This window comes from Macrobrachium rosenbergii, chromosome 21 (assembly GCF_040412425.1).
Source record: "Macrobrachium rosenbergii isolate ZJJX-2024 chromosome 21, ASM4041242v1, whole genome shotgun sequence".
Lineage (NCBI taxonomy): Eukaryota > Metazoa > Arthropoda > Malacostraca > Decapoda > Palaemonidae > Macrobrachium > Macrobrachium rosenbergii.
This window is the reverse complement of record NC_089761.1, coordinates 57,492,248-57,511,408: the sequence shown is the minus strand read 5'-3', so window position 1 is coordinate 57,511,408 and position 19,161 is coordinate 57,492,248. Positions and strand designations below refer to the sequence as shown.

At 35.1% G+C, this 19,161-nt stretch overlaps 2 protein-coding genes across 2 annotated transcripts; both read left to right on the top strand.

Annotated features, from left to right (window-relative positions):
- The first annotated feature begins 2,222 nt into the window (after positions 1-2,222).
- Positions 2,223-5,974, top strand: LOC136849628 (cuticle protein-like). The gene is made up of 4 exons (XM_067122934.1): positions 2,223-2,261; positions 3,137-3,235; positions 3,968-4,105; positions 5,714-5,974. The coding sequence occupies exons 1-4, from the start codon at positions 2,250-2,252 to the stop codon at positions 5,846-5,848; spliced, it is 384 nt and encodes a 127-aa protein (XP_066979035.1). The 5' UTR covers positions 2,223-2,249; the 3' UTR covers positions 5,849-5,974.
- An 8,748-nt stretch (positions 5,975-14,722) lies between these two features.
- On the top strand, positions 14,723-17,567 carry LOC136850212 (cuticle protein 19-like). The gene is made up of 4 exons (XM_067123849.1): positions 14,723-14,868; positions 15,500-15,577; positions 16,142-16,279; positions 17,181-17,567. Exons 1-4 carry the CDS (start codon positions 14,860-14,862, stop codon positions 17,259-17,261), a joined length of 306 nt encoding a protein of 101 aa, XP_066979950.1. The 5' UTR covers positions 14,723-14,859; the 3' UTR covers positions 17,262-17,567.
- The last annotated feature ends 1,594 nt before the right edge of the window (positions 17,568-19,161 follow it).

Sequence of the window (19,161 nt, the reverse complement as noted above, 5' to 3'; positions counted from 1 at the left end):
TCAGAAAACCCAAAGCAAATAAACCTAACTATAAGTCCTTGAACAGAGATATATATACAGTAACATGATAAACTAAATTGGTCTTCAATGCAACGAAAGTTATTGAAACCTACCAAACTTGCCAGGAAATAGGCTTGTCAACTGAGGAAAAAATAATTTACCTAAAGGCTTTTACTTCGTTTTCTTGAGCAGACGCAAATCCAAGCACGAAAGTCCGCGCACTTACCAAAGTAAATGAGACAAGTGGAAAAGAAACCAGACCTTCAGTTTCGACCCAAATGACTCAAAACTTAAATCTTGGAATGTATCTCAGTTATGGGAAGGAAGGCAAGGCAAGGCAAATTTACCTCGTAATCAATTCACCTCTCGGAAAAGCGAGACGAAAGGTCGGTCATTTATAGAAAGGCAGAAAGCGGACACCTATCTCGAAACTGGTTTCAATCCGTCTACTCATTCAGAGGGATTGCGAGTACACAGATATACTGATGCAATGGCAGGCGAAAAATAGTGATTGGTGAACTGTTGGTTACCAGCAAGGCAATTCTAATCAGTAGTATTATCAATTCACATGAAGGAAAGTCTAAAGGAAAACGTTGAGGTTTACTTTAGCCCGACTGTTTGGCACTCCACCGAACCTTAACGAGGGCAATTTAGTAGTAGGAGGTTTAAAAAATATAGACGAGAGACTGCAACGTTTAAAATAAATTCATTTTAAAATTTGTCATAAGATGTTTCAACTACAAAAAATGCGAAATGACTTATTGTCAACAACAGTCAGTATCTTGAAAAGATAGCTATTCGGGCAATTTTGTATTATGCTGGCTATATTTATATTGCCCGCGTAACTGAATTAACATATTAATGTTTTCGTGTCCATGCAGATCACAATACACACACATATATATATATATATATATATATATATATATATATATATATATATATATATATATATATAGAGAGAGAGAGAGAGAGAGAGAGAGAGAGAGAGAGAGAGAGAGAGAGAGAGAGACTTTCTTGCAAGAAACCAGAAAGGAAAGTTATGTAATAAACTTGACTTCCACATTTTCACACTTAACAAAACTAACTTAAATAGCATCATTCTAACTTTGCTACACTACAGAAAAATGTTGTCTTTCTTTTTCAGAACTCTTAAGATTTAGTTTAAAAAATAAAAAAAAACATTTTTTCTAAACATTCCGAGGAAATGAAGAAATACAAAATAAGGTGTTCTGTCACTGCATAAACCTTTAAGCAATTTCCAGCTACAAGTAAAAAAACTACTGGGAAATAAAAATAAAATCTCAGGCGCAAAATACCCCGCCCAACCCAACCATTTACTTTCTCTACGCATAAGAAAAGGAAACAAGAAAAAACGGATCCACCATTTTTACCTCTATTTTTGTATTCAGTTCCACAAGAAGGTTTTTGGCCAAAGTTATGCAACGACATTCCACAAAATGTACATTATTTTTCTTATTCCTGACCCGAGGAAATAACTAAACTCTTCTGTTTTTAGCAATAAACAGGAACACAGGCCACCCTGTTTACCGCACTATACACAAATTTCGGTCGTTTTATTTCCAATGGCACAGTGCCTAGCAGGAGGAAACCTGAAAAACTTTCACTGTTCTTTAAATATCTCTTCCTCACCTAATTCCGCTAAAAGCAGCTCACGCTCACGGGTGCAAACCGTTCCCAAATTCTCAAGACTGGAGATAATAGTGACTGCGTTATGTAAATGACTGTGAGGAAAATACGTGCACTTATCTCTTGCTGCTGTCAACCATATGCACGCGGAAGTGCCTTATTAAAAAACACTCATAAAAGGAAAAACTATGGCTATAATTAGCATTTAACGAGAAAGTCAACCAAAGAACTTGACGTGGAGGAAAAAAGTAAGGTATGTAAAAATAGACATTACACATTCCTCAACAGATTCAACAATTATAATATGAGTTGTCATCCTGATTTGATATAACTTCCGATGAATGTGAGGTGTAGCTCTTATAGGACAAAACATCATCTCCATAATTTTACAGTTCAAAGGAGAGCTCTCTCTCTCTCTCTCTCTCTCTCTCTCTCTCTCTCTCTCTCTCTCTCTCTCTCTCTCTCAAATATTATGACATCAGCATTTTTAAGACTAAAAGGTCAGGTGGCATGGAAAGTATAACAGGCGAAACAGGTATAAAGGAAGGCACACTTCCTGCCACACTCCACAGTCTCTCGCTTGCTTCAAACAATTCAACATGATTACGAAGGTAGGTCAACTGGATGTTCACTGTCTCACAAGCAAATTCTCTCTCTCTCTCTCTCTCTCTCTCTCTCTCTCTCTCTCTCTCTCTCTCTCTCTTTAACACTAAAAATTTATTTCACGCTATCATGAAGGATCACTTGTCACAATCATATCTCTTCTCCCATTTCCCCCCTCTCATTTTCATATAAAAGAATTAAAGAATTCCTCTCTCTCTCTCTCTCTCTCTCTCTCTCTCTCTCTCTCTCTCTCTCTCTCTCTCTCTCTCTCTCTCTCTCTCTCTCTCTCACACACACACACACAACAATTCCATCCATCTCTCAATAATGTGGTCTCTTCTCTCCATCCTCTCTAAATCAACGTCACAACATGGACATCTAAATAAACGGGTGCGTCATTATACACAGTGATAACACACAACTACACTTCTGCTTCAGTTCTGTTCTACACAGATCAAGGAAAATCATCAAACCCTACGTCATAATGAATGAAAAGCTTTGAAAACACACCTCGTGTCTCGACTGTCTTAACACATAATATTGTGAATGCTTTTTCACTAAATGCGAGTGAAGATCAATTCTGAATATCGGTGTTTCGAAATTAGAATGCAGCAAGAATATTATCTATAATAATAACGAAAATAATAATTATAACAATAAATTCACAGAGGAAAATAAAAATGACTGTTATTAAGCAATTAACTGACCAATGTGCTTTAAAAACCGTGCGATATCTCGTGTTGATTTCTTGATATCATAAGAAAATGGGGAACGTGTAAGTAAAAACGATTGTAATATAAGTTGATAATGCAAATCATTTAACTAAAGATGAAAAATATGCATACAATAAAATACAAACTCGTAATTTTTCAATGTTGGATAGGTACTGGTTTTGCTATTGGTGTTTGCCTCAGCCCAATCCAGACCGGAGGATCTCTATACACAAGCAGACGTGATACATCACTCACAGCCCATTTATGAGGTAAGTGGAAGTTATAAGTTAAGTACCTACAACAACAGTCCACAGTCTGTGATAATTTCCAATTACTTTAATTTGAATTTATATGTATTGTATGTATATATATATATATATATATATATATATATATATATATATATATATATATATATATATATATATATATATACCCCTCAACTTGTTAAGTCTGGCCCACTGATAAGATCTACGGTACATTCAAGATATCAAGCACATGAATTTCTAGCCTGAACTACCTTGCACCGGACATTTACCATTCAATTTTAAGAGATTATTAACGAAACGCATCATGTCCGTAAAGGTAGCCTAGCAAGGAACCACCATGATACTGAAAAAAAGTGAAAATGGTCTGACGGATATTTGGCAATTTATCTTCCTATATATAGGCTATAAAGATATATATATATATACTTCATATATATATATATATATATATATATATATATACTATATATATATATATATATATATACTGTATATATATATATAATATATATATATATATATATATATATATATATATATATATATATATATTATATATATATATATATATATATATATATATATATATATATATATATATATATATATATATATATATATATGTGTGTGTGTGTGTGTGTGTGTGTGTGTGTGTGTGTGTATGTGTGTGCAGAATACTAAACTACAAAACCATATTTGCCTCTCCCTCTCTCCCTCTCTCTCCCTTCCCAGGCCACCATACCGTATGAATTCGCATATGCCGTGAACGATGAATATGCCGGAGCAGACTTTGGCCACAGCGAGCAATCAGACGGTGAAAATGTGAAGGGATCTTACAGCGTCCAACTGCCTGACGGCAGGAAGCAAGTGGTAAGTCTTCCAATCCTCTCTTCATCAATTACTTCCTCATTACGGAAATATCAAGAAAGGAGGTAAACCAATTCTGATTTTGTTTCTTTTTCTACCAATGACGTTTTTCTTTACCATTTGTAATTCCCACTTAATATGTTATAATTCTCCTATATAGTTATCTGTAAGCATTTATAATTTGTAATACTACCTGAGTACCATGTCAACCCTGATGAATGACGTTTGTCTAGTAATCAATAGGTTGGAAAAGGTATGTACTGTATGACACCAATGCCAATGCCATTCATTTGAGAGGGCTTTCCCCGATACGCATACGGCGCACGGGTTGCCTGTTGTGCTGTACTTTGTAAGTATTTTTTGCACGATAAATTGTTTCTCTTTACCATTTAGAGAACCTTTCTTCACGAGATTCTGGAACGGACTTTGCCCTTAAACTCTTCCATAATCTGGATAAGAAAAATGACGTTGCAGGTACCACGTCCAGGTTTTTGTCGTAAACGCTGAAGGTTTAGACATCGTAAGTTCCTGGAAATATGTGCAAAACCCGTTATCAAAAATGAACAGATAAGAAATTCAAAATTTATTCCAAAAATTAACGTTATAGGCGCCACGGGAAAGTGTTTGGTGGTTCCGGAATAATTTACAAAGTAATTTTCATAAATTATCTTCTTGCACAAAGATAACAGTGATTAAGACACAAACAACATTTCATCTTATAAAGATGTGTGTGTGAGAGAGAGAGAGAGAGAGAGAGAGAGAGAGAGAGAGAGAGAGAGAGAGAGAGAGAGAGAGAGTAAAAAAGATGCTCGAAATGAATAATGATCAAACAAGGATGTACATTATGCGGTTTTCTTAAGGGTTAACAGTACCAGCAATCATTTCTTAGTAACTAAACGGCATTTGTTATGTGACCAATAATATTAAGCATACGTTCAGTTTTGTTAAAGAAGTTAACCCGTGACATATGAAAAAGACAAAGTTGAGATACAGTTTGATCAAGCAGACCGAATAGAACACTGCTGAGATGCCTCAAAACGATCATGCATACGAGTACCTGGACGAAAAGAGACTACAGGCTCAGGAAGGAAATATACTGCAAGATGGAGGTGGACAGTGCAGTGCACAATGCACGTAAAATGGCTGGTGGAGAGTTCTGATGACATTTCAGCTAGGAAAAATGAATAGGAAAACTTCATATGTTTTAATCTACAAAACATTAACCACGTTCCCGCTGGGCTGTTTACATAATTTGTGTTATATACATATAACTATACACACGCACACACACACATATATATATATACACACACAAACACACACGTCTGTGTGCGTGATGGTGTAACGCACTTGGAATAACGTTGGTGTTTCAGTCAGTAAAATTAGTCACCCTATGTTTGGGTAATACTTGACTGGGTGACAACCAAGAAATTCCTAACGCCGTCAGCACATACGTCTTTGAACATCCTTGAAGCAGGGTGAGGGGGTGGCAACCTCATGCCATAGTACCGGAACCGGAGAGACAATACATGACAACACTCCCCCAACTGTGAAAATACAAACACATACAAAGTAAAACTGATCAGCATTCCTTCTTTCATCTTTCCTCAGGTAACGTACGTGGCTGATGATTACGGAGGCTACGTGGCACAAGTCCAGTATTACGGCCAAGCCCAGTACCCCGCGACCTACGGACCTCCTGTTACCTTCAGACCAATTTATGAACCGCAGTTGGGATACCAGTAACCCTAACTTGTGATACAAATAATCGTCTCCTGCAGGATACTGGTAACCCGCACACCACCGCCTCTCTTGTGAACTACCATGTTGTTGATTTTGTAATTTTAACTAGTCACTTTAGTTTTTCAATAAATATTTTGGTACAAATAGTCTTTCCTTCACGAACATTTACCTTAGAGAGAGAAGTGGAGGGGCTCCTATTCAAGTACATATCATTGCTTACAACGGAAATATGCCAAAACATAGATGCAATAAATGTAAAAATCTCTGATTAAAAGAGTGCATGTGTTTTTATAAAACTGAGGAAGGGGAATAAGGAAATTTTTAAAAAGTTTGATGGCAAACGAACACGTGCAATATAAATATGAGAGGCATAATGGCAATAAAATATCTGCCAGTTATACCACAAGAAAATATAATTCTTGGCAATAATACTAATACGAGCAGCAAGTAATTATATGCGCACTCGCGCATACGCATACATACACACATATGCAGTGTGTATATACATATGTGTGTGTTTATAATACACATATGTATAATACATATACATACATACATATAAGTATATATATACACAAAACGACATGTAAATACATACACACATATACGTATACATACATACATACATACATACATGTATAATGCAACGATATAAAACACTACACTACACAAAAACGATAGTAAACCCTTTCAACAAAATAAAGACCAGTTGCACTGTGGGACAAATATACGAGATTTGATACCAGCGAACCAAAATAATAAGCATTTCAGCTCCTCTTGGGGAAACGTAATACACAGAACATATAAACTTTCATCTGATGCGTCTTTTGTTTATTTGCGTTTCTTATCCTTCACCATTTTCACAAGGAAACTTAATCCTCGCCTGCCAAGGAATAAGCAAGACACAAGTCTAGCTGTCCTTAGAAATAACTCACGGCGGTATTTTGCTTTCTTTATGTTATTCCCGTTTACTCTCTCTCTCTCTCTCTCTCTCTCTCACTTTCTGCCAGCCCGTTTGTTCCTATGATAAAAAAAATAATCATCTCCTTTTTCGTCTAATCTTAAGCCATAAACAGAACTCATTATATCAGTAACTTCTTCATGTTGATTTTACGCAATGTTTAAATGTTTCTGATATAACAGGAAACATAGTTCTTAAAATAAACATATCAGTAACCTTTATATTAATGACTATCGTTATTTCAATATTACTAGAAAATGATTATATATATATCTGTATTAAATTCATCTCAACAGCAATCGACACTACCAAAGGGTGATAATCAGAATTACACTGGTGGGTGACACACTTATACTGCTTATACCAACACCTTTTGTTTTTCAAGTCAACAGTAATAATAATTTGAGATCTTAAAATCGCAGAGAGAGAGAGAGAGAGAGAGAGAGAGAGAGAGAGAGAGAGAGAGAGAGAGAGAGAGAGAGAGAGAGAGATTCCTCATCGCTCTTGTTATTTTGTAACCTGACAGCAATCAGTGTCTTATATCATTCACAAATATTACAATTTCTTTCGAAAGGAAAAAAATTATTTAAGTCTGATTTTTTTCCTCAACAAGCGTTATTACTTGGAAGCAATAATGTTTGCAGGTCGACGAATGAAAAATCCCGGAAGGTGAAAAGGTAAAACAATGCTCGTAAAAAGTAAACAAATAAATCTTTGCAAAGTATGAATACAGAGTAACAACAGAGAAGAACAATTATTTTTGTCAGCAACAAGTACAAAGAAATACTCTTTTATCTTCCAGCCACGGAGTGAAAACGGTAATTCCTCTAAGAAGTAAAAGAGACCACTTTTCTTTCTAAATAAAACGAGAGAAGAATAATAAGTATATGTATATATATATATATATATATATATATATATATATATATATATACATATATATGTGTGTGTGTGTGCGTGTGTGTGTGTGTGTGTGTGTGTGTGTGTGTGTGTGTGTGTGTGTGTGTGTAGAATCTACTGGTCACTTTTACCAGACACGTATGTAATTCTAATAGCCACAATGCCCTCTTAACTTCTCGAATTCTTCGCACTTTTTTGGATATACTTGTAACTATGAAGCCGTAACATCCAAACGCAAGAAACTGAAGAGACTTGTGATTGCCGGTCGCGGGAGACGAACCCGCGTCACCACAACCACAAGGAGGTCACGTTACCGACCTGACCATTCTTGCGTTTGGATGTTAAGGCTTCGTAGTTACAAGCATATTAAAAAAAGGACGAAGAATTGAGAAGTTAAGAGGGCATTGTAATAATTATAATCATTATATATATATATATATATATATATATATATATATATATATATATATATATATATATATATATATATATATATATATAGACACATACACACACACAGATGCATATGATTCATTGAGAAATGAAAGCGACAGAGAGCACATAAAGGCAAATCCACATTGGCAATATTTCCATGTCAATAAAAATTTTCTTCTAACTATATATAAACACCGAGTTTATTCTGTATAAGCAGTAAAAAACCTAATGGTCACCTTACTGCGTTTTTCACTGACAATCCGGGAGTAGACAAAACCTTGTTTCGTAACTGGTCTCTACAAAAATAGTGCAACGACAAAGTTTCAATGATGTCTGAAACAGAATGTGGAAAACAAAACATACCCATGGAAAATAATGACTTCATCTATTTTTTCTGAATACAGCCTTCCATTTACATCTGCTACAGGCACATTACGAGAAACCATGAGGTAAGAAAAACTGGACAATATCTTCGGTAACTGAAATGTAATGGAAGGGATCGGAGAAGAGAAATTCACAGCGAGTCTTAAAAAAAAAAAGTGTGTGTGTAAGGAGAGAGAGAGAGAGAGAGAGAGAGAGAGAGAGAGAGAGAGAGAGAGAGAGAGAGAAGAAACTGTTTAAAAGGTTGAAGGTTATTGTAATTCAAAAGTCAAAACTAGATTAGAAAGGCAACTTCGCCATGGGTTAATAAATACCAAGAAGGGAAATCATTAAAAAAAGAAAAAATATTAAAAGCTAGTGAGTAAAAGCTACGATAAATAACTACAATCAATGACTGCAGTCGTCAGAATCAAACGCCACACCCAGTAGAGACACCGTCAAAACCACTCAGTTAAATAATCACAATCAGTTATCACAACCATTACCTAAAGTCACAGTCAGCGATCACAATCATTACTTAAAAAGTCACACTTTCGTCATCGCATCCACTGCAATGAAGTATCAGTGAGCCACTGCAAAATTAAAGAGTAAAGTCACAGTTAATAACCAATAGCTTTATGTACGTAAAATTGCAGAATGTACAGCTTAAGCCTATAAAAATGCCACGATCAGTCCATAAAATACAGCTTGAGGTACAGAAAGCTCATATTTATACACGACAAAAAGTTGACTTTCGCAAAAAAAAACTCAGCATAGCAAATGCACAGTATGCAAGGAAAGCTTCTTGGCAGATAAACCAGGTTCCTCATTCAATCCAGTTGTATCGATCAGTATCTCAAAAAAACAAACGTTGCACACTAAGGCGCAGGCATCGTTAAGCAATGTCATCTAATTGGTTTTACAAGATATTGCAAGACAAGTTTTTATAACTCGTTCCCGACTTCCTTAGGCAGGCAGGTTTTTCCGGGATGAATCATCGGTTAATTCCAACTCTTCTCTCTCATTTTCCCTAATCATTCAAAGTATTCCGAATTCAATCGTCATGGAAGTGAAAACTACGAACGTGTTCAAATACATGCTGTAGTCGACATGTTTACCAACGAATATAACAAGTAATGGCGATAACTTCAGTGGCAAAGTACTTAAGAACTGCTACATAAATAAACTAAGCATTTGCCTGAATCTGTCTGTCTGTCTGTCATTACATCTTTGTCCGAAATCTGTCTGTCATCACATCTAAGTAAGTATTTATGTATGCATTTTTAAACACGCGAATTACACATCATTAAATAAACGAAACTGACTACAAGTGGAGAGAGCTATGACAGATGTTGCAGCTTTCCTTCCTGTACTTTCACTGATGCTGAGAGCTTCTCTCTCTCTCTCTCTCTTTCTCTCTCTCCAATCCTTTGCTCAAAAGTTCGTCGATTAATAAAAATAATATCAGCATCCAAACTGTACAATTTGTTACTATCACAATTCTCTGATGGAAAATAATCTATAGCTTTATTTACTTATGTAAAGAAAACCAAAAGCGTGTGTACTGTATAAATCATCGCAATGACTACCACAGGATTTAATTTAGAACCAAACAAGTTCTCTTCCCTCTCAGCAGCGAGAGTTGTTACTCAGCGCTAGTGTTCCACTGAAATTGTTAAAAGCTAGTCTAACTGCTGCATTTTAAGTAAATCAGACATATATGTATATATGTATGTATATATATATATATATATATATATATATATATATATATATATATATATATATATATATATATATATATATATATATATATATATATATATATATATATAACAGAAAGAACAGAGGATGATATGTCAGAGAAAAGAAGAAACATCTACAGTAAAATTGTACGAAGGAAGGAGGAGAGAAACACTTGGAAAGGGATGGACAGATGGTTTAAAAGATTTTTTTTTGGAAGAGAGGGAACACAACGACTCCAAAGAAGTAATACAGTGCCTGCAAGCCATGAGGTGAATGACGCATTCTGTGTACGGGGTTCAACGAGCTGCTGGTGCGCATCCTACGTAGGTGCATAAAGCAGCTAGTGTTACTGAACTTTTCAGCACAGAGGATTCATCCACGTGGTAATGATCACTGTCCTTCCCTTTCCTTGAAGCCACTCCTTGTTTGGGTAAATGGTTGAATAATTTTATGCACGCATAAATATATGCACATAATATATAAATATATATGCATATAATATATACATGTATAATATAAATATGCTGTATGTATGTATATATATATACATACATACATATATATATATATATATATATATATATATATATATATATATATATATATATATAGAGAGAGAGAGAGAGAGAGAGAGAGAGAGAGAGAGAGAGAGAGAGAGAGAGAGAGAGATAATCAAAACACAATCACGTTTGGGCAGAGCCCTTGCCTTTCAATTGAATGACCTGGTTCTGATCCTGATGTGAGTCAGAAATTTATATATATATATATATATATATATATATATATATATATATATATATATATATATATATATATATATATATATATATATATATATATATATATATATATATATATATATATATATGTATGTGTGTGTGTGTGTGTGTGTGTGTGTGTGTGTGTGTGTGTGTGTGTATAACAAAAAAGCAATGTAACACACAGGAGATCGAATTTTGATAAATTATTTGCAATAATACAGAAGAAAACCTTTACAGACTTCGATGACTGCAAAATGGTCTAATCTTAGAAACTATCTCTTGAAAGCATTTTGCAGAGTTTTTACGACATATGTCTGCTCTTCTGCATACCTGAAGCTAACTACATATGCCTAATGATGTGGATCTTAGAAATATGCTCAATTACATTATCATTAAGAGAAATATACATATAAAAAACACGTAATCACAAATTCGGAGGAAGGAGGATGTGGAGTTTGAAGATTTAAAAATTTAAAGGAAAAGAAAACATTTAATTAACCAACTCAAAAGACAAATTTAACTTTTTAAACAAAGCAGTAAACTGTCCGTTCAGTTATCCTAAGTCAACTGTACTATATGACTCCATATACCTATACCGTCAACACTGATTGACGAGTTTAAGGGGAAAGGCTTTTGTTACATAACCGCCTTTCTAAAATTCCTGCACACGCCCCCTTTAATCGGAAACTGATCAAAATAACTGCTTTTTTCAGTCAGAGAAAACCGGTATACATAAGCAATCAACAGCCTGACGTCAAACTGGAATAATGTATGTAATAACCGTGAATAACAACTTTCAACCAGACATTTAATGACAGACATACAGCAAAAACAGGTCTGAAAAGCTCACAGATAGAAAGCCGATAACGCTCAAGAAGGAAAGCACATATAAAACGCAACGAGGTGAAAGTTCAGTGGATGAGAAGTCAAGTTACAAGGCTCCACAGTTCAACAGGATTCAACTTGAGCCATGGACAGTGTAACCTCAAGTGTAATACTTGTTGAACCAGATGTCACTGCTCATCAATAGTAAATGAATCTCTTCTTTTAAATTATACAAGCACTAATCCCAGCATAAAAATCCCACCAACCCACTAACACACACAGAAAACACACACACAAAGTTTTATATATATATATATATATATATATATATATATATATATATATATATATATATATATATATATATATATATATATATATATATATTATATACGCACACATAAATGCACATACCAGAAAACCCTCTTTACATAAAAATCTTTTCAAGATATTTATGCTAACATTGTGCCCAAAAAATTAAGTAATGATCTAAATTTCGACTAATACAACTAGTAATAATACGTCAGCAACTTCGGATATAGCGTGCCTCAAGAAATAATACAAAACCTATACAAAATTTCATTAGAATTATCATTATTTTTTGCCGTACTGTCTCATTATTTTTTCAGCTCTACAAATCGAGTGATAAAAAATCAACAAAGTGATTAATGATTAAGCGTGAAGTTCTATCCACTTAAAAACCGCCACAAAAACTGGCCTCTAAGACACAAATCAAATACTTTTAGAACCCAAATATGAAAGTTTCCGTGAATTATTAACCATAAACAAGGAAAAACACTCAATAATAACTGTATGCATACGGAAATAAAAAGAAATTTCGATAAACGGGTAAAACACACAACAAAAACCATCACTGAAAGCCGTATCAGATATTATAGGCCTACTAATTCACAGTATCTGAGAAATAAAATCGCTAGATCTTGCGATCCCTGCAACGTGATACATTTGCAAGAATGAAAACCGTGCTTCGTAACGAAAGAAAACGTAAAATTGCAACGGATATGGGAGACTGAGGTATGCTTCGTGCAACCAGTCATCTCAAACTTGGTACTCTCGTTCTAACCTGCGTGCCAGCAGTCTTCAAATTTCATATCATACCAAGCAACTGAACTGTAGCAGATGGCCCAACTTCCTGGAAAAGATTCCCCAACTGAGTCTAATGGCGGAGGGTTTCCCGGGGGTTTCCTGTTGCTTCTCCATTGTTTTGTTAGCCGACGCATTCCAGCCACTTCACGCACGTACGGAATTAGAACACCAAGGTGAAGGGCAAACGGCCTTAGTAGCCGAGCTTGACAACGAAAGAGTTAAACTTTTATCAATGCCACTTGATGTCCGTGTAGTAGATTTAAACAAAAGAAATGTTACATTAATTAATAAACGCTATACGTATTGAACTTTAGGAAAAAATGTATTGGCATGAACGTTGCATTACCAGAATATAAAACTGGTTGGCCTTAACCGACAGATTTCGAAAACTAAGATTTGTACAATAACTCAAATTAAATAAAAAGTGGTCAGAATTAAATTTTGCAAATATATTGCTGATGAAGAAAAAAAAAAAACGATACCGAAACGTCTCCAGGACCAGAATAATTAACTTCTTTTTCTTCGTATTTTAGCCAAAAAATAATTTGACAGAAGTCACGACGTCAAACAAACACAGATCCTTTAACTTTCGAGTGAAGACACCCGAAGACAGAAGGGAAGAAAAAAAAAAAAAAAACTGGTCAGACCTTTCTTGGCTCAACTCGCGAACAATCTCTCCGTTCTTAAGAACAGAATGGAGAAACAACAATGCCGACGGCGTTTTGCATATAAATTGGTTATTTATTCACAATATCCCAAGAAATGGAGAATAAAATCCAGCCTGAATATGAAAAAGGCTAAAACAACTTCTCCCAAGAATGAAGGCCACAAACAATTTAAGTGGTAGCTAAGACTTGGTCCTCAACGAAATAAAAATCCAACGATTCCAGCCTCCTTAAATGTGATTGCCTGGTGCTTTTAATATTGCTAAAACAATATCCTGAGCAGAGTATGATGAGAATACAAGGAAGTAGTGAATTATCATAGGATGCGAGGGAGAATCTTTAATGTCCTAAAGGGAACGTTCACACTCATTATCTATCTTTGTAAAAATGTTTATCGGCTCGGAATAAATGTAACGTATTTATATTCTGAAGTGTCGTAGCAACAGATGTCATAGACAAACTATTAAACTAATTAAAATTAAGGACACCACGAAAGGATCCACGCAAAACCATACCTTACAACAAAATACCATAGAAACCTCAACCTAGCGTAACTGAAGGACTTAAAAGTCTAAGCTACAAAAAAAAAAAAAAAAAAACGACGAATCAATTTCGCTTCGTTACACTATGAACAGCGCCAAATGGCTTCATTGTTTATAAACAGACACAAAGACCACTAATTTAATCATGAAAAAATCTGTGATTTTCATAACCATTCGCCAATTTCGGACTACTTGTAATATCAAATTCAACGAGAGGGGGAAGAAAGGGTATTTCTCTTTAAGGGCTACAGACTTATTTCTCTGATGTAATTTCCAGCGTTTCCACAGTAAATCTGGTGACAACGACGTTCCCGAAGAATATCAGAACGGACAACTCGGCACAAGAAAAACAATGAAAAACCCCAAAGATCCAACGCAAAAACATAAAGGAGAGAGAGAGAGAGAGAGAGAGAGAGAGAGAGAGAGAGAGAGAGAGAGAGAGAGACGTGTTTCACAACGGTGAGAACCAGAAGATTTCCCATCAAAAGGAAATCTAAAAAAAGTACAAACTGCTACAAAAGGGACATTTCCCCGGCAAGAAATCGGAAAAACCCTTGGAAAAGGACTCACCCGAAGGTCACCCTTCGGACGCAGGGGGATTCCAGAGATCAATATAAAGTTGAAGGGCTGGCGAGAGTCATCGTCACTCATCCTTTGACGAAGATCAGAGAAGGGTCTCTCCCAGGGTCGACATCCTCATTCTCGAGACAAAATGATGAAGGTAAGTGTATCTGTTTTCGTTTTTTCACTATAATCTACTACATCTGATAAAAAAGGAATGGCTGGACTGATCAAAAGAATTCGTGTCATAGCACAGAAATTTGTTCTGTCTGATTTATAAGTAAATGGTAAAATCTTAAAAAAAATTTTATCTCTCCAAAGAGTTAAAAATAATCTTAACGCCTGTGTACTAGTTTCTGCCCTTTCCAAAATAAAATTTCAAACACTGTCAACTAATAGAAAACATAACACATGGCTTTACAATCCATAGACAAAAAAAGGATATCGCGCTCTTCCAAAGACAAACTGTCATAATGTAAGTAACTAAACGTACGTTGGCTTGCAGAATGCGTTATATACTTTTTACTGCTACGTCTGTTCTCCTAAAAAATGGAATGGGCAATGAAACCGACATAAATGACGTATACTTTCTTTGTGGGTAAGTTTTACATAACCTCCCACTCAATCACAGAAGATATAAAGTTATGATTATTAGGGATAAAGTAAAACTGCTCATAATTCTTTACATGAGAGCTTCAAGTATCCCTCCCTCCCCTGGAAAGATAGAAGTAATAAGGTCTTGGGGGAAGACATGAAATATCAATGTTTCTCCGTTTGGTTCTTTTATACAGGTAATTGTAGCTGTCGCTATGGCAATGGTTGGCGTCTCTCTCGCCTTCCCCTACCAGCCTGCACCGTACCAGCAAAAGGTAAGTGACATTTTCTTCTATTTCTTTGAAAATAAAAATCTACAAGCAACATCAATAATGTTTTCTTCATCGCCATCAGTTTGCAGGATTTGAAAAAAATTCAACAATGTAAAGAAAAAATTGTATTGCAATTAAGTTCCAGCTTTTTCTTTTTCTCTAACATCAAGACATCCAAAACACCGAAGTGTTTGAAGAGAGTTATTTCAAGAAGCTAATTTTTTGCAACGAGAACCTCTAATTTGTGTTCTCATCATAAATTTAGTCTGAATATTTGTACATATAATACACCACATGATTACTCATTTTTTACCTATCACTTTATTTTGGTTTAATAATGCTAACTATACTCTGAACTTACTTAAATGAACATGCATTTTCCAAATTTTCAGAAAATAATGATAACGTAACTCATGTATAATTGTCTTTATCCTACCCATTCTCTGAGGAACATACAAAAATATTTCGAATACATTTACAACGCTATCTCCAGATAACTCTTATTTTCTCAGCAATGGTACCAAAACTTTAATTATTGAATATTTATTTCCCTTGGTCCCTCTACAGCCCCTGATGCCCTACCACTTCGAGTATGGAGTCCAGGACCCTTATTCCGGGAATAACTTTGGTCGTCACGAGAAATCCGATGGAAATAAAGTTTATGGCTCATATTCCGTCGATCTTCCTGACGGCCGTAAGCAAACGGTAAGTTGATCATTTTCTTCTACAGCAACTGGGAATGGTATCTTTGGAGTATTTAGGCGATGTATATACCATAAAACATATGACATGCACAGTAACAAAATAATATTATTTCAGTGCATTATATATATAAACAAACGACTTTTTTTTGCGAATAGTGAAAAAAAAAAAAAAAATTGGGGGCAGTTTTGCCCTCCTTTCACTGTCTGTCTCCGTTAGTGCGTCTGTCCACTTTGTACATGGTTAAAAGTAAGGAAACTCATCTGAATCCCTAAAAGGTTAAGGAAATCACAATAACGATATATGCCTTAATTTTTTCGACTCCTATTTATACACATGGCCAGTTCTTCATTGGAGGGGTAGGTAGAGCTCTCGGCTAGCACGCTGTTGGCCCAGCGTTCGACTCTCCGACAGGCAATGAAGAATTAGAGGGATTTATTTCTGGTGATAGAATTTCATTTCTCGTCATAATGTGGTTCAGATTCCACAATAAGCTGTGGGTCCCGTTGCTAGGTAACCAGTTGGTTCTTAGCCACGTAAAATAAATCTAATCCTTCGGGCCAGCCTTAGGAGAGCTGTTAATCAGTTCAGTGGTCTGGTTAAACTAAGATATACTTAACTTTATACACGTGGATAATAATTTCCTTAATTTTTTCGACTCCTATTTATACACATGGCTAATAATTTCCATTTTTCGACTCCTATTTATACACATGGCTAATAATTTCCATTTTTCGACTCCTATTTATACACATGGTTAATAATTTCCATTTTTCGACTCCTATTTATACACATGGCTAATAATGTCCATTTTTCGACTCCTATTTATACACATGATTAATAATTTCCATTTTTCGACTCCTATTTATACACATGGCTAATAATTTCCATTCTTCCAATGCAGGTGAACTACAAGGCTGACCAATACAACGGCTTCGTTGCTGATGTCACATACAGTGGCCAACCTTATCATCCAGTTCACTAATAAAATCTGTTTCAAAAATATAAAAAATGAACTACAGCCTATTGAACCATGAACTTAACTGTTTCAATTAGGTACCAAGAAGTGATTTTTTTTATATAATTTCTACAAGCCAAGGTACTACCGCCTGGTCTATTTCAAACACTTCTGGAAAATCACAATTTATACATTGTAGAACAATCAAAGTTGGAACAACTTATTCGGAATTTTCAAAGGAAAATAGTCCTGTAATAGATGTTTTTACACTAGACACCAAATAAAATGAAATCTACATGAATAATGTGTAAAATAAAAGATAGATAGCAGTAAGTTGTAGTATATATTATTTCCTAACCCATCGAGAACAGCGAAACAATGCGTTCATTGCAACTGCACCCACAAGAAGAGCTAAATGGTCATGCGAGTACTTACATGGTCTAATCCAACAAAGCTTCCGTAGTAATTTGCATAGTCCCTTTATGCATATGAAACTGAGTAACTAAAACATGAAGACAATTATTGACAACAATGCTCGTGACCATATCCTGCCACCATAACTACAACCACAACCGACTGCCAGAACACAAGCAGACAAGTTATACGATTAAACTCTTCTGAGGCAATAACCCGAAACTTCTCGCAACAGCTTCTCTTTTTTTGTACGGCATCGCTAATAACATCTCGTCAATATGTCCAATAAATAAGTTTATTGCTTCAGTCTTCACAGATGGAATGTGTTAATGCGAAGAAAGTTATTTCTTAATGAAATTATGTTGCGGAAAAGTTACGAAGTATTTAGTCAGTTCGTTGGATATGATTATTTACTGCAGCCAGCGAATTTCGAAATCTTAGTATAATCAAGTCATGTCTCCAAATGCGCACACATAAGAATGAACTATTGCTAAATTCACAAATTCATATTCAAAATCAAAGTTACTCCTAAGAAGACCTTATGAATCAATGTTTTAATACATGAAAAAAGAAGACCCCAAATCTGTCTTGACTTCTTCGGATTGATTAGATTTTCTCAGTTTTTCTTCTATCACTCTCCTCCTTTATTTAATTTTTTTTTCTTATAAGAAGCACCAAGTCACAGAATACCTTATCTTCCAGACAATACCCAGGAAGATAAACTTCGGATCCAGTGTGCGTGTCCACATATTCTTTAGGACGAAGAAAGGAGAGAAAAACTAAAAAAGAAAACCCTTCGTCTCGAGATCACAGACGAATGAGCAAATGTACAAAAATCGAAAGGTGATAAAAAACCAGACGCTTCTTTCTCCCATCTTTGAACAAGAATGGAGACATCCTTTACATAACAGCGGTGGCCCCTCCTTTTTCTCTCTCAACTACCCACCCATCGTTCCCCCTACCAACGACTAATACACACCAGAAGAATTCACATTTCCCGTTACATAAGAACGGTTCTTATTTTATGAAACGAAAAACCCCGGCGAAGAAAAAAATAAGATTAATAAAATGCGTCCTCCCTTGCCAACTCGTGAGAAACACAAGGGTTACTTCTACAAACAGAACTTCATAAACAATGGGTTCCATGTTAATTTATGGCATAACAATTAGATATTTTAGAGAAGCAACAAAAATGAGTTTTTGGGCAAAATACTGAACCACGAATAAACAGACTCGCAAACTATTTCATGTACGTGATTAAATATATATATATATATATATATATATATATATATATATATATATATATATATATATATATATATATATATATATATATATATATGTATATGTGTATATGTGTGTGTGTGTGTGTGTGTGTGTGTGTGTGTGTGTGTGTGTGTGTGTGTGTGTGTGAACTGGTCGACACAGTAGAAAATTTCAATGTAATGAGTTCTGCCACTTTTCCATAGTCCGTGAATCATTGAATTAAGAAAGGCATGAATGCAGACAT